The sequence below is a fragment of the Gekko japonicus genome, unplaced genomic scaffold, assembly GCF_001447785.1.
Source record: "Gekko japonicus isolate JY-2015 unplaced genomic scaffold, Gekko_japonicus_V1.1 scaffold695, whole genome shotgun sequence".
Taxonomy (NCBI): Eukaryota; Metazoa; Chordata; class Lepidosauria; order Squamata; family Gekkonidae; genus Gekko; species Gekko japonicus.
The window spans coordinates 452,111-466,938 of record NW_015159731.1 but is presented as its reverse complement, the minus strand read 5'-3'; the positions used below and the strand labels follow the sequence as shown (position 1 = coordinate 466,938).

At 39.7% G+C, this 14,828-nt stretch overlaps 1 protein-coding gene across 1 annotated transcript in view; it reads left to right on the top strand.

The window, feature by feature from the left end:
* The window catches only part of HDAC11 (histone deacetylase 11), a 66,655-nt gene that overhangs the window by 38,640 nt on the left and 13,187 nt on the right, over positions 1-14,828 (top strand). Inside the window, exons 5-7 of the mRNA XM_015428947.1 lie at positions 282-358; positions 4,233-4,295; positions 8,062-8,158. Of these exons, the coding sequence (XP_015284433.1) occupies positions 282-358; positions 4,233-4,295; positions 8,062-8,158 (237 nt within the window). The remainder of the gene's footprint in view (positions 1-281; positions 359-4,232; positions 4,296-8,061; positions 8,159-14,828) is intronic.

The window sequence follows — 14,828 nt, the reverse complement described above, 5'->3', positions numbered from 1 at the left end:
GACACCTCCATGACTAAACGTTGAGGGCTAATCTTGGTGGCCTTTGCAAGGATTTGATAGTTCAGATATGTGAAATGTTTAGAAACCTCACTGGCTCTGATAAGACAAAAAAAACATTACATGATTTTTATAGTCTCTTCATTACATTCTTATGGATTCTTATGGATTTGGATAATTGAGCATGCCTAATGAAGCAATCTGTTCAGTAGCCTCATATTTTTCCAAAACACCAGGATTTTTCACTAAATGTATTCTTTAGATTTAATTTTTTCTTCTTCTAGGTGGGGGCTTTCATCACTGTTCGAGTGATAAAGGTGGAGGATTTTGTGCATATGCTGATATTACATTGGCTATAAAGGTAAGGAAAGACCTTTTCAGACAAACCATTGATTCTCTGAACATCTCTGTGAAGCCAGACACACTTAGTTCTTTAATTGTTTTTCATACAGTAAGATACGAGTTCCTATGAGGGAGGATGGATTTGTCTTATTTAAAACAGTGTTGACATTGGTATGGCTAAGACCTTTAGTAATAAAGTCTAATGGGGACAGAGACAGTAATACAAAAATTCTTTTTAAAGCTTTTTTGTTTTTTATATACCAGACAAACAAAAGACAAACATACAGTAATACATACATGGGGGATTCTCTTTACATCATCTTGAACTAGTTGATGACCTCATAAATATCTGAATATATTTATTACCTTTTTCCACTTTATAGTTTATTTATTTAGCTTTTGCTTATAGTTAAAAATATAGCTTTTATTTCCTTTTATTTCAGTTAGATGTCCAAAACTTTTTTGTAATGTACTCTTCTGTTCACTTATAAAATCTTGACCATGGCAGTACAAAAATTCTCATCACAAGGGCAGTCCCAGATGCAGATTAGGAATGTGCATTTTGATATTTCCAGTCCGAATAAATATCTGAAAAATACCTTATCAGTATTTTCTGGATATATTTGTGTGTCCGGATGGTATTTTGGATTTTCTGAGGTACAGTAAATGGGTACAAAATGGTTCCAGAAATATTCAAGAGTAACCGGAAATATCAGGGGCCAGCATTTTAAGGCTTCCAGGACTGTGTTTCTTTAATTTTATTGTCTATGTCAGTGTCTTCTTGCCAGGGCTTGGTATCAGCCTGCCAGGTTCATTTGGCTTGGATTCTGTGTTTAGAAATTGGTTCTCTTGTTCTTCCCCCAAAGAGTGATTAACACTTATGGCACTGGTATTTCTGGCCACTGTGTGATACAGAGTGTTGGACTGGATGGGCCTTTGGCCTGATCCAACATTGGCATCGCTTATATTCTTATTGTATTTAGTGTTCCCTCTAAGCTGAGTTAGTGTGAGCTAGCTCACAGTTTTTTAGCTTCCTGCTCACACATTTTTGTCTTAAGAAGAAGAAGAAAAGATTGGATTTATACCCCACCCTTCACTCAGAGTCTCAGAGCAGCTTACAAACTCCTTTCCCTTCCCCTCCCCACAACAGACACCCTGTGATGTTGGTGGGGCCGAGAGAGTTCTGACAGAAACTGCTCTTTTCAAGAACACCTCTGACACAACTGTGGCTTGCCCAAGGTCATCCAGCAGCTGCAAGTGGAGGAGTGGAGAATCAAACTCAGTTCTCCCAGATTAGAGTCCGCATACTTAACCACTACACCAAACTGGCTCAGGAAGGATGGTTCCAGAGCAAACTATCCAGTAGCCAATCGCTCACTCACAATTTTAATGTCAGTAGCAGTATTTTTGCTCACAAGACTCCACAGCTTAAAGGGAGCATTGATTGTGTTTCTTTCTGAAGATGGTTTGCTTTGGATTCTGTGGTTTGACATTGAAGGATGTACTAAAACAAATGACAGGATTGTCCATCTGCAACAATAGGAGATAATGGAATGCCCATTGGATATAGTGTGATCCAAGAATGCCAATTCACTTGCATGGGCTCCATTGAAATGTATTACAGCACACAAAAGTTGCAATGAAAATGTGGGAAAATGACAGTCTCTTGGTCCAGATAGACTGCTCTAGGACTGGAATGACATTTCCCAGCATAGAATGAGGCCCCCTGGGACTGGAATCAGTGCCCTGGGACTGGAATGACAGCCCCCAGAGTGGAATGATGGTCCCTAGAACCAGATAAACTGCTCTCAATCTGAAATATGAGCCCCTTGAAATACAATCTACAAAGAGAATATGTTTCAGACTGTGTGGTTTCCTATTATAGAGTATTTATCAAATAGTTCTATAGTTCCAAATAATAAGTTTTATAAAACAATGTTGTATTTCTAAAGAAAAAAGTACAATTGTACTAGACTGTGCCAGAGTGATTTCTGTATAAAGTATTATTGTACGTTAATTGCCACAAGTTTTGTTACCATTGAGTTATGTTAAATTATTATATACCTTATTTTGTTTTGTTTACTGTTGGTAGGGGTGAAAATAAAATTGTTAATTGCTATGAAATGAGAGCCCCTAGAGTGGAATGACGGCCCCTGGGAGTAGCATAAGTGTTCTGGGACTGGAATGACAGCACCCAGAGTAGAATGACGGCCCCTGGAACCAGATAAACTGCTCAGGACATTCCAGCCATAGAGCAGTTTATCTGGTTTCAGGGACTATCATTCTTCTCTGAGACCTGTCAGTGCAGTCCCAGAGCACTGATCCTATTCTTATGGGCCATAATTCCAATCTGGGGCATGACATGCAAATTGCAGAATCGTTCTGCTATTCTCAGGGACTATCCTTTCACTCTGGGGGCTATCATTCCAGGCCCAGAACACATCTGCTATGCCTAGGGCTGTCATTCCAGTTCAAGGACACTTATTCCAATCCTAGGGGCTGTCATTCCAGTCCCAAAGCAGTCTGTCCAGGCCCAAAGACCCTCATTGTAAATCCATTACACATTTTGATTGCAACTTTTGTGTGCTGTAATGCATTTCAATGGAGCCCATGAGTTCCAGCATCTCCCATTGTTCCCAATGGGCAGTGCTCTCATTTCTTTTAGTACATCCCTCCAGTCCTTGTTAAATTAGTTTAACTTGAATTCTCTATTTTGACTTTGGTTGTGTTAGACTTACCACATTGCCCCACGGTTCTGCTTGGATTCCCTTTTTTCCCATTGGTTCTTTTTGGCTTGTTAGTTCTATTTGCATTGGGAGGCTTTTGGCCGGTGGCTGCTTTGCTTGCTGTGTGTCTTTAGCTATTCTTTGCTTTCTGGAGAAACATGGAACCCCCCCCCCCCCCGGGAAACAGTGGAAGATGGTTTCCTTTGTTCAATTCACTTGAAATTTGGGGGTTATTTAGTGGACAGGCACTGTCAGCTCCACTGCAGTTTTGGTGCTATGTGCTTAAAAAACAGCCCCTCCAGCTAATGGAGCCAAATAATATCAAAATCCAAAAAAGAACTGTATCCGAATACCAGACCAGTATTTGGGACCTGAATAACTGAGAATACTAATATTTTTCAGCTCCCTGATATCTGGAACCAAAAAATACTGGGGTTTTTTTGTAGTGCACAACTCTAATGCAGAGTTTTAAATGTAAACCCCTTTATACAGTGCATGACCCCTCCATGCATTCAGCAGTGTGTGGACAGGGAGAGCATGCTGGTATAGTGCCTACATGCAGAGGAAGTCTATGTGTGAATGCTCCCTCCCTGATCAGAGACACTGCTTTTTGAATATTCTTAATCACAAAGAACTAAGCATACACATGTACAATTCATCCACATGTGGGTGCTGTGCCATACTTATGAGCCAGCAATCACACAGTGGTGTGGGGTGCAGTTCTGCTGAGATGTTCCCAAGCAGTACCTGGAACCATTATAAAGAATATAGGATTTGAAGAAGAGCTAAACATAGTTCAAGAAACCTTCAAATTAAACAAAGTCAGAACTGGTGTGTTACATGGCGTTTAAATAGGCCACATTTATGTTGGATTGCACAGATGCATAAACAGAGGAGTTCTAATTATGCAAGAGGGGGCAGTTTTATACAGTTTGCCCTACTCACTACACCTCCTTCTGTGCTGCACGACACCTTATTCATGAAGTTCTGCAGTCCTGACCCACACCTGTTGGGGGAAGGAAAAGGCTGGGACAGTTCTGTTCCATGAGCTCCTTCCACTTACACAGCCATAGAATCCAATCCATGGACTTTCACTGAGGAGAGAGCTATGAAATGTTAAGTTTAAAATGCCTCACCTGCCTTTCTAATATATTTTTTGTATTCCAGTTTTTATTTGAAAGAATGGAAGGAGTTTCTAAGGCAACTATTATAGATCTGGATGCACATCAGGTGAGTGATCATATTAATGAAATTCAAACTAGAATTCCTGAGTCATTGTAGCATTGTGCCTTTTACAACAAAAGTTAATTTATACTGAAGCTTTCAGTAAAGATATTTTAAAAAGTGAAACACATGTGCAGAAGATTTCATGTGATAGATGATTTTTAAAAACGTATCATGCACATATTGCACATACTGTTTTTATAGGTTTTATACAAAATAATCTGATAAAGCATGGAAACTGACATTGGTACAAAATAAACAAATTATAGTGGTATTTGAATAATTTATCATGGCTAGATTTTGTTACCGTTTTTTAATGAAGTGTCTGCATTATGGAAGTCTAATATTTTAACATTTTATCTAATTATTTTTAAAAAGCAAAGCAGTGGTCATGATGTACATAATTAAAAAACAGAAAAAATGTACAGTCTTAAGGACCACCTATTCCCATTTGAATCTGCCCAGTCCTGCTTCAGGAAGCCCTGTAATCTGAGACTGGACAGGTGGTAATCAGAGAAAGGGCCTTATTGGTTGTTGCACCAAAGTTATGTAATTCCCTCCCTGGGGAGAGTTTTCTGGCCTCTACTGTTATCTTCTGCCAGTGGGTGGTGACCTTTTTGTTCTGTTTGATGATCCCTTACTTGACCCTCTTTTCTGTTAATGTTTTTAATTGGTGTGTGTATTGTGCTTAAATTGTTTTTAAATATTTTATCTATTCATTGCCTTGAGGGCCCAAAGTGGGTGGAAAGTCAGGATAAAAATGTTTTAATTTACAGGAAAACATTCATTACACTGTAATTTATTAGCATAATTGTTTTAATGATATGTTTAAGGTAATGTAGAAATTTATATTTTTGACATAAAACTGGAGTTATGTTCGGAGCAGATCCCTATCATCTCCGTTACAAAGCCGAAGAGCCAGCGCTGTCCGAAGACGTTTCCGTGGTCATGTGGCCGGCATGACTAAACACCAAGGCGCACGGAACGCTGTTACCTTCCCACCGAAGTGGTCCCTATTTATCTACTTGCAATTTCTTGCTTTCGAACTGCTAGGTTGACAGGAGCTGGAACTAGAGACAGGAGCTCACCCTGTCTTGCGGCACCCGGGTCTTGAACCACTGAACTACTGACCTTCCACAGCCTGCAGTTCAGCGTCTTAACCACTTGAGCCACCGCAGCTCCTGATATGTTTAAAGCATTGTAGAAATTTATATTTTTGACATAAAACTGGAGTTATGTTCGGAGCAGATCCCTATACCTTCATTGTATCACCTTAAGAGAATGAGAATATTGCAGTTCTGTTCCTGAAGTTGGGCAGCTATGGGCATAGCTAGTACCTGGACAGAAGACTGCAAGTAAGTCTAGTTTTATTCAATTGGACTTACTCCAGGAAAATGCAGCCTAAGTGCCCTACTTTGAGATTGGTTGGTGAAGAGTTGGATATAAATCTAAGGAAGAAACAAAATGAATAAAATCTCCAATGCTTAGCTGTGCTGATCCAGGTGGCTACCTGTACTGTTCACGTTCTGCTATTATTAGTGATAAAAATATTAGATAATCAGTTATTTGGTGTGATTATTACTTAACCACAGCTTGCTGTACAAGTTTGGTGGTCTTTGGTTAGAAAGATATAGTTAATTAAACACCCACGGTGTGTTATAAATTTAGTCTGAGCTGTAGCTCCATCATGTGGCTGGAATGTAAAAAAAATGTTTCAGTTTGCTAATAGAAGCAGCATAACAGTCCTTGAGGCTTACTTGGTATAAACTAAAACACTGGAAGTCCTTAAACAGAATTATAGTTAGCTCAACAGGCATAATCACTGCAGAACTTTCTACAACAGATGAGTTTGACCTTCTGTGCTGGAAGTAGAGAGGAGACTAGGCTAAAGGACAGATACCAAACGTACCTGCTTGCAGTGTACAATATGAAATAAGATCAACATGTGTATTTAAATTCTGTATAGAGGTTAAAAAGAGTGTTGTGTGGGGTTGTTGGAAAAGCCTGAATTAGCTATATTTGTCAAATTGCTGGTTTTGTTATTTAGTATTCAAGACAGCAACCCATACATTAAAATAGTAGCATTGTTATGCAGTTCTTATATTTTTATACCGATTACACTTATAAACTTGTGGGCATTTCTTACATTTTATAGAGAAATAAAATAATAAAATTGATTTAATGAGCCATTTATGGGTTTATATTACATTACACTACTTTTTAGATGTATTTTCACTGCTCAAAAGAAACTGAGATCCTCGAATGACCTATTGTGTAACATAATTCTCTTCTGGAAGTTAAAGCATCCCAGAAATAAAGCGGTCCCATTGGTTGCTATGGATCCTTGCTTTCACATTGTAAAATATCAGTCATAAGAACATAACATAAGAACATAAGAGACGCCAATGTTGGATCAGGCCAAAGGCCCATCCAGTCCAACACTCTGTGTCACACAGTGGCCAGAAATACCAGTGCCATCAGGAGGTCCAGCAGTGGGGCCAGGACATTTGAAGCCCTCCCACTGTTGACCCCCCCAAGCACCAAGAAGACAGAGCATCACTTGCCCCAGAGCCCCTATCTATACCTTGTGGCTAATATCCACTGACGGACCTCTGCTCCATATGCTTATCTAATTCCCTTTTGAAGCCGTCCATGCTTGTAGCTGCCACCACTTCTTGTGGCCGTGAATTCCATGTGTTAATCACTCTTTGGGTGAAGAAGTACTTCCTTTTATCCGTTCTAACCCGACCGCTCTGCAGTTTCATGGAGTGCCCACGAGTTCTTTTATTGTGAGAAAGGGAGAAAAGTACCTCTTTCTCTACCTGCTCTTTCCCATGCATAATCTTATAAACCTCGATCATGTCACCCCTCAGTCGTCTTTTCTCCAAGCTAAAGAGCCCTAAGCGCTTTAACCTTTCCTCATAGGGAAAGCGTTCCAACCCTTTTATCATTCGAGTTGCCCTTTTCTGCACTTTTTCCAAAGCTATAATATCCTTTTTAAGGTGTGGTGACCAGAACATGATTCCTGAGTACTGCATCCTCTTTTAAATAGTGTTAGAATGCCCTTAAATGCTTCCTCAATGTATTGTGTTCCAGTAGGTGATGCCATGATCTCAGGGATAGAGCTTAAATGTCTAGGTGAAAGCCACTGAGATTAAAAAGCCTAGAATTCAATATGATGATAGATTTGAATTTTTACTCTCCTGTACTCCAGGACAGCACCTGGAGATAGAAAACAGTGTCTCTCTTAACTAAAATGGATTTTCCTGTTACGCTTTTGGAAATTTAAACTTTCAGATTTTCTTAAAAAAAGCTCAAGCTAGGCTTGAGATATTTACCATTCTATAATACCCTCTTAGAAATAAGGGTAAGGCTTGGAGAGATTTGGGGAAATATCACTTCAATTCTAGACTTGTACATAGACGTATTTTCTAAAAATCAAAATCAGTTTTCCCTATATTTCTCTCTGAGCAGAAGGTGTTGGGGAAAATCTGTATTTCAAAGGTTTTATTTTAGTTCATGTTTCATTAGGATACCCACAGAAATGAAAATACTGTAGTTAAAGAAAATACAAAATATGTATTAGTAACATACAAATACAAAATATGTATTAGTAACAGAAATATAATGAGATGCTGTTATTTTATATCACAATAAGCTTCTTGTGGTTTCTGGTGAGCCATATGGGCAGGATTATGTTGCAAAAATGGTACAGATTAATAAAATTACATTGTTTCTGATTTGTATGAACTCTGGTTGTAATTATTTTTAGGGTAATGGTCATGAACGAGACTTCATGGAGGATAGCAGAGTATACATCATGGATGTTTACAACAGGTACATTTATCCTGGAGATGGATTTGCTAAACGTAAGTGGTTGATAATTTCCATGCTGATATGATCTCAAAGCAATTTAAATATTTTTAAAACATTCTTAATAAAGAAATTACCACCTTCATTACTGAAATATTCTGTTTTAAGAAATGGAATGCAAAACTTTTTTCAGTCATACATAGAGATGTAAAATTTCTGGAAATTTTGAAGCTTGGGAAAAAAACCATTTTTTTTTCGGGGGGGAATGGAAATTTTTGGAAAAATTGAAAAAAATGCTACATTAAGCACTTCTTTTTTCTTTTTGAGACTGAAAGTCATTCTGTTAGTTTAGGAACATAAAATATGACTATGGACATTTTTACTTGGCATGAAATTATCACAACTAGCATATTAAAACTATAGTGTATCCAAACAATTATTACAGATACCCACCCACATGAAAAAACAAAACTGGAACCTTTTTCTTTTCTTGTGACAATAGCACATCCTAAAGGAAGAAATGCATCTTGTTCTTGCATTGGAGAGTTCAGTTTGTAACCTAGGACTTGCTTGTCCTCAGTGCACAGAAATTAGATCAATCTGATATCATACATATTTTTTAGAAATGATTTTGAAAATATTTGAACACCTTGTCTTAAAATATTTTATTCATCATGTTAAAATAAAACATTCCATAATCATTTTTTTTCTTTTCTTTTCTTTTTTCAGTTTTTTCAATTTTTTGGAAAAAAACAAAAAAGGCTTCAGGAAAAAAAAAAACGAGGGGGAACGGTTTCCCCAAAAAATTTTCCGTTTTTTTTTCTGGGCGTTCACATCTCTAGTCATACAGGACACATATTTGAAATTCTTTCTCTGGAAGGTACCCCCTGTATGGGGCCTAACTGTGTGGATGGCCTTGATCAGGGTGATCTGGCAACAGGGCCTATGAAACATACACCTGTTTCACCAGGGCAGCTTGCAAGTAGTGAGAGTTGTTGGCCTGATTGCTTCTGGACCCACTTTGCAGATGGCCTGCCAGGTATATGGCAGCTTTTTACCCTCAAGTCACCTGAAGAGCCAGTAAAGTTCCAGTATAACTTTTCGACACCTTAATCCAAGCAACTCATGGTTCAGTGCAGGTTGAACTTGCACAGGCTGCTTAGAATTGTTGTCTGAGCCTTCTGAGTCCCCCATCCTTGGCAAAAGTAACACTTGAACCAGCACATCATTTGTTGAAGTTAGCATTTCTCTCCAGTGTTTGTGTTGGTGGAACAGCTAAAAGTGTGCTTTTTTAATTATTATTTATTTGAAGAACTATATTACTTACAACCAAAAAATTGTACATAGAATCCAAAAAAGGTACATAAATGGTATATATCATCATCTAATATTTAAACTAAATTATATCAATTCAGCTGATATATTCCTACATTATATTTGTATCTCTTTACATAAAAAGTGTTCTTTTTTCATTCTTTCAGAATGATCATTAATTATGCATTGAAACATAATAGTTATTAGCTTCCTAAGTTCCAGCATCTTCTATCTTCTTGTTGATCTGATAATACAGTTGATTAACTGATAAAGTATACGTTGGAGCCCAGAAAACCATTGGGTCTATGCAAGCTTACAGTGTAAGCTAGGGGAGAATTCCTCCCCTACCCCATGACCTGCCATATGAGAGCACATACCTGACTGCTCCTCAGGCCTCCCAGCCTCCCAAACGTTATATATATCGAGCTAATAAATATGTAGCTTGCTACTATAATACAACATTACAAGATTACATTATATCAAGCTCTGTTTCACCGTCCTCTGTTTCTTCAGAGACATGAAACTTGCAACTTTTAACTGGAGTCAATGGCAAATGAGTCTTCCTTTTTGCAGCTTGAATTTTAGCTTGCTCTAATTGAGGCAAACCTAATGCAGATAACAAAGCTGATCCAGAAACAGAGTCATATGCAATATATTGAGTTTGCTGATATTCCACAAACATTTTGCCTGACCGCAACCAACGATATTTTATACCTGCTGCCTGGAGTTTAGAAATAATAGGTTTAAGTCTCTTCGAATCTTAAGCATTTCTGGGGGAAATACAAGTATTTTGCTACCTTGAAAATCCAAGACGCTCTGCTGACGTGCTTCCAGCAAGATTTTCCTCTTAGTCCAATAGTCTGCCAGCCTGACCACAATATCTCTGCCTAAAAGGGCAGCCTGGGAAGATTCTGTCGTTTTACCTACTCTGTACGCTCGTAGTATCAGTGGTGTCACTCCCTCTACTTTTAAAGAGGCTGCCAGCCAGGACGCCATGAAAATAGAAAGGTCAGTTGTTTCTTCAGCATTTAATGAGAAACCACAAAATTTCAAATGTTTGTCTCTTATGCGAGACTCCAGCATCATGGTTTTTTCTCTAGACCAACTGTCTTGAGAGGTGGTTCCAAGCTTTTTTTCCAGGGAGGCAAGTTTCTTTAATGCTGCTTCTGCTTTCTGAGCTGTTTGCTTATATTGAGACTCCAATTCCTCCATGCATTGGGCTAGAGGTGATATCATATCCATCATATCTTGCATTAGCTCTTGATGTTGTCTCCCCAATGCTTCTAATAAGAAGTTTGGTGTGAGGAGAGAGTCAGCAGTATTTGTATTGCCATTGCTTGAAGACGCTGAAGAAGTGCTGGCAAGTTCAGCCGATACAAAAAATTCCTTTAGTAAAGGAGCTCCCCCGGCATTCTTTTGCTTCTTTTTGTCCTTAGAAGCTTTAGGCGGCATACTTTCAGTCAGGTTTGTTTGAAAATAGTCAATTAGAGTTGATTTAAGAGCAAGAGGTTTGGGAGCAGCCGGTAATGGCTTCTGGTCAGCATGTGATCGAAGCCATGCCCCACAGAAGGACAACTTGATGTTTGAAATTGGGAAGTAAAGAAGAACAAGCAAGATCCAATTATGTGCAGTGTCTATGGCAAGGCCCTGTGGAAAACATCTGAAATATGAAGTCTGGGATATCACAAATGCCACACACCCCATGTCAAAGTGCTGCCATTTCTTTAATGTTCAGCCCCGATGTCCAGCTGAGTATAGTGGTAGCTATGTGCACAGCTCTTTTGCCATAGAGGGAGAGTATAAGCATTACTTGGTATTTTAGGAGAAATAGTATCTGTTTTTACCCATTTTAGCCTTAGGCCTAGTCTCAATAGCATTCTAGGTAAGTAATCAGCAATTAATTATACTACTGGAGTTGTTCTATGGCTCTTGTTTAAGCCATCTTACAATACCTTAGATCATCATTGGTTTAGATGTTTCAAAAGTTGCTTTGGTAGTTTAAGAAACCCAAAGGGAACATGAGTAGATCTATAGTGCCAGGCCAAGCACTATACCCTTCCAAGCCAGTGGACTAAGCAAGGTATAACTTTGCTTAGGATGGCATGCTTTCATGTGATGGATATTGCATATTGTACTATTTTAGTAAAATGTTGCCTGGGCTGTTACTATTGGACTTCTGATTTTTATTAAGCAAATCATACTTCGGAATACTACCTGTCTGACTCCATTGGATAATTCACTTTCTTTAATTTTGTTTCAATCTTTTATGTAATATATTTATTTATTTATAATCTAAATTTATAGACCACCCTTCTCTGCATACACAGGGCTCAGGGCGGTGAACAACAGTAAAAACATTCATAAACTAATGAAACAACCCCAACAGTTTAAATAAAATATGACTAAAACATTCTCTGGTGGTGCTAAAACATCAGAGTTTCAAATTGTATCACTGTCTCATGGGGAGGTAGAGAGGAAACGGGGGAAAGGGGGTGCCAGATAGGATAGCACCTGTCGCTGTCCTCAACGAGAATCTTGGCAGAACATCTCTACCTGGCAGGCCCTGCGGAACTGCATTAGGTCCCGCATGGCGCGGATGTTATTCAGTAGAGAGTTCCACCAGGTAGGAGCCAAGGCTGAGAAAGCCCGGGCTCTGGTTGAGGACAGCCAGACGTCTTTTGGGCTGGGGATCACCAGTAGGTTGTTCTCTGCAGAGCGTAATGAGCTTTGGAGGACATACTAGAAGAGGCGGTTCTGAAGATATATGGGCCCAAGACTGCTTAGGGCCTTAATGGTCAATACCAGAACCTTGAACCTGACTCGATAATTCACCGGGAACCAGTGCAGCTGACAGAACACTGGTTTATTATGTGCCGTCCATCATGTTCCAGTGAGGACCCATGCCGCTGCATTCTCGACCAACTGGAGCTTCCAGATCAGTCTCAAGGGTAGCCCAACGTAGAATGAGTTACAGTAATCCAGCCTGGAGGTGGATTACTGTGGCTAGGTTGGGGTATGAAAAGGAAGGGGGCCAGTTGCCTCACCTGGTGTAGCTGGAAAAACACCAGCTTGACACCATTTGTGATCTGGGCCTCCAGTGTTTGTATTAGGGGTGTGTTGTCAGTGTTGGTATTAGGGGCACACCATCAAGAGCAGGGACTTGGCACCTCAACCCTGAGTGTCCCCCCCTGGCCACAGAACCTCCGTCTTAGTTGGGTTCAGTCTCAGCTGGCACTTTTTCATCCATCCCACCACAGCCTTCAGTCCCTCAGCCAGATTTTGTGGGGTGGTGTCCGGGCAGCTGTGCATCAGCAGATACAGCTGGGTGTCATCAGCATACTGGTGACACCCCAGCCCCAAACTCTACACCAGTTGTGTAGAGGGCACATATAGATGTTGAACAACATTGTAGAGAGGACTGCATGTTAGGGGGTATCTAGTTGACACCCTCTCCCCTAGCGCCCCCCTTTGTCCCCGACCTTGGAGAAGTGAAGTAAGCCACTTCAAGACCACCCCACAAATTCCTGGGTTGGTGAGGTGGTGGATCAAGAGATCATGATCGACTGTGTTGAATGCTGCTGTAAGATCAAGCAGTAACAGCAGTCAGTAGAGATCATTGATGACGGCAACCAGCTCTGTCTCTGTCCCATGGCCAGGGTGGAAACCAGACTGGAATGGGTCCAGCACTGATGTGTCATCCAGGAAACTCTGCTCAGCTACTGCTCTCTCAGTTACCTTACCCAGAAATGAAAGGTTCAAGACTGGGCAGCAATTGGAAGAATCTGTAGGATCCAAGGGTGGCTTTTTCAAGAGCAGTATTACCACAGCCTCTTTTAATCCCTCTTGGTAGGCCCCCAAATCCAGGGACAGATTGATAATGTCTAACAGGGGGCTCTGTATTCCCTCACCGCTGGCTTTCACCAGCCATGAGGGACATGGGTCTAAGAGGCCTAACAGCACCCAAAATCCTGTCAACATCAGCCCAGGTGAGCCAGTTGAAGTTTTCAAGTACTGAATCCAAAGACAGCCAAGGGGCCTCCAGTTTACATACTGTATCAACGTTGGCAAGAAGGTTGTTTAAATAGTAGTTGATGGTGATGATGGTGATGTTTGTGTTTCTGCCAAAGTGTAAGGGTGATTGACCTCTGAGTTTGATCTTGATCTGACAAATATGTCATGTTGCCAAGTAGCATTAGATTTCCCCCCGCTGTTCTCTTATGTCATGCCATAAGAGTTTAATGGTCTTTTTAAATAAATATATTTTTATTGTTTGTTTAGTATGTTACATCGAATATTTGTAGCTATTTACAGTTTCACCCCTTTCCTCCCTCCCTCCCTGCCTGCCTTTGAATCTTAGTCTTTTCACCCCAGCCATGGGCACAAAGTCTTAATCTTCCACTGAATGTCTTTTCTTCTTTCTTTCAGTATCCAATCTAGGTATGTCTTCCATCTGGTCTTGATTTCCGTGGATTTTTCTTCCCATGTTGTTCCCTTGTTGGTTGATGCCACAATATCTGACTGTATAAAGTCAAACAAATAGTTGTGCCAGATTTCTATTGTCCATTTACTTTTGTCTTTCCAACCCAGAGCTATAACCGCCTTTCCAGCCAGTATCATAGCCTTAACTAGATTTAGAGTAGTCCTATCCAATAATGGGCTTCCTATTGTACTTAACAACATTAGATTAAAGTCTATAGTTAATGTTATATTGCATACTTTTCTAATAATTTCAATAATTTCCCTCCAGAAGGTCTTTACTTCTGCACATTCCCACCACATGTGTTCATACCAACCTTTAGAATGTTTACAGTGCCAGCACAGCGAACTCAATCCTGGAATCATATTAGCTAGCTGTGCTCGTGTCTTATACCATTTTGTAAGGAATTTATATTCAAGTTCTTTAAATCTGGTTAATTTGATATCTTCTATTCCTTTCATAATTTTATCAACCATCCTCTCTGTTATCTGACCTTCATGGCACCTTCTCTTTTGTAAGTATTCTGTTATTTTATCTTTATTTGTTAACATCTTTCTATATATTTTTCCTACCAGTCCCTTTTTCTGCTTGGCCATTTCTTTGTATATTACTTCCATTGGTGTGTCTGTCCAGAGGTCTTCCTTTTCGCTGATCATTTTAACTGTCTTATATAGCCCTGCTATTTTTAACCAATATTGTTTGCCTATCTCTTCTGTTATTTCCTGGAAGGGTTTTAGATTTCCACCACTAAACATATCGCCCACTCTATGATAACCTTTACTTTTTAGCATTTCCCACCATTTAATTTCGTGCACTTCCTTGTTGATAGTTTCGAGGGGTGCCCATCTTGAGACTTTTCCTAGCCAGTGGGGTTGCCATTTCTTCCAGTTTTCTAATGATGCTCTTCTAGGGCCTATTGTTAGTTTTAAGTCTTT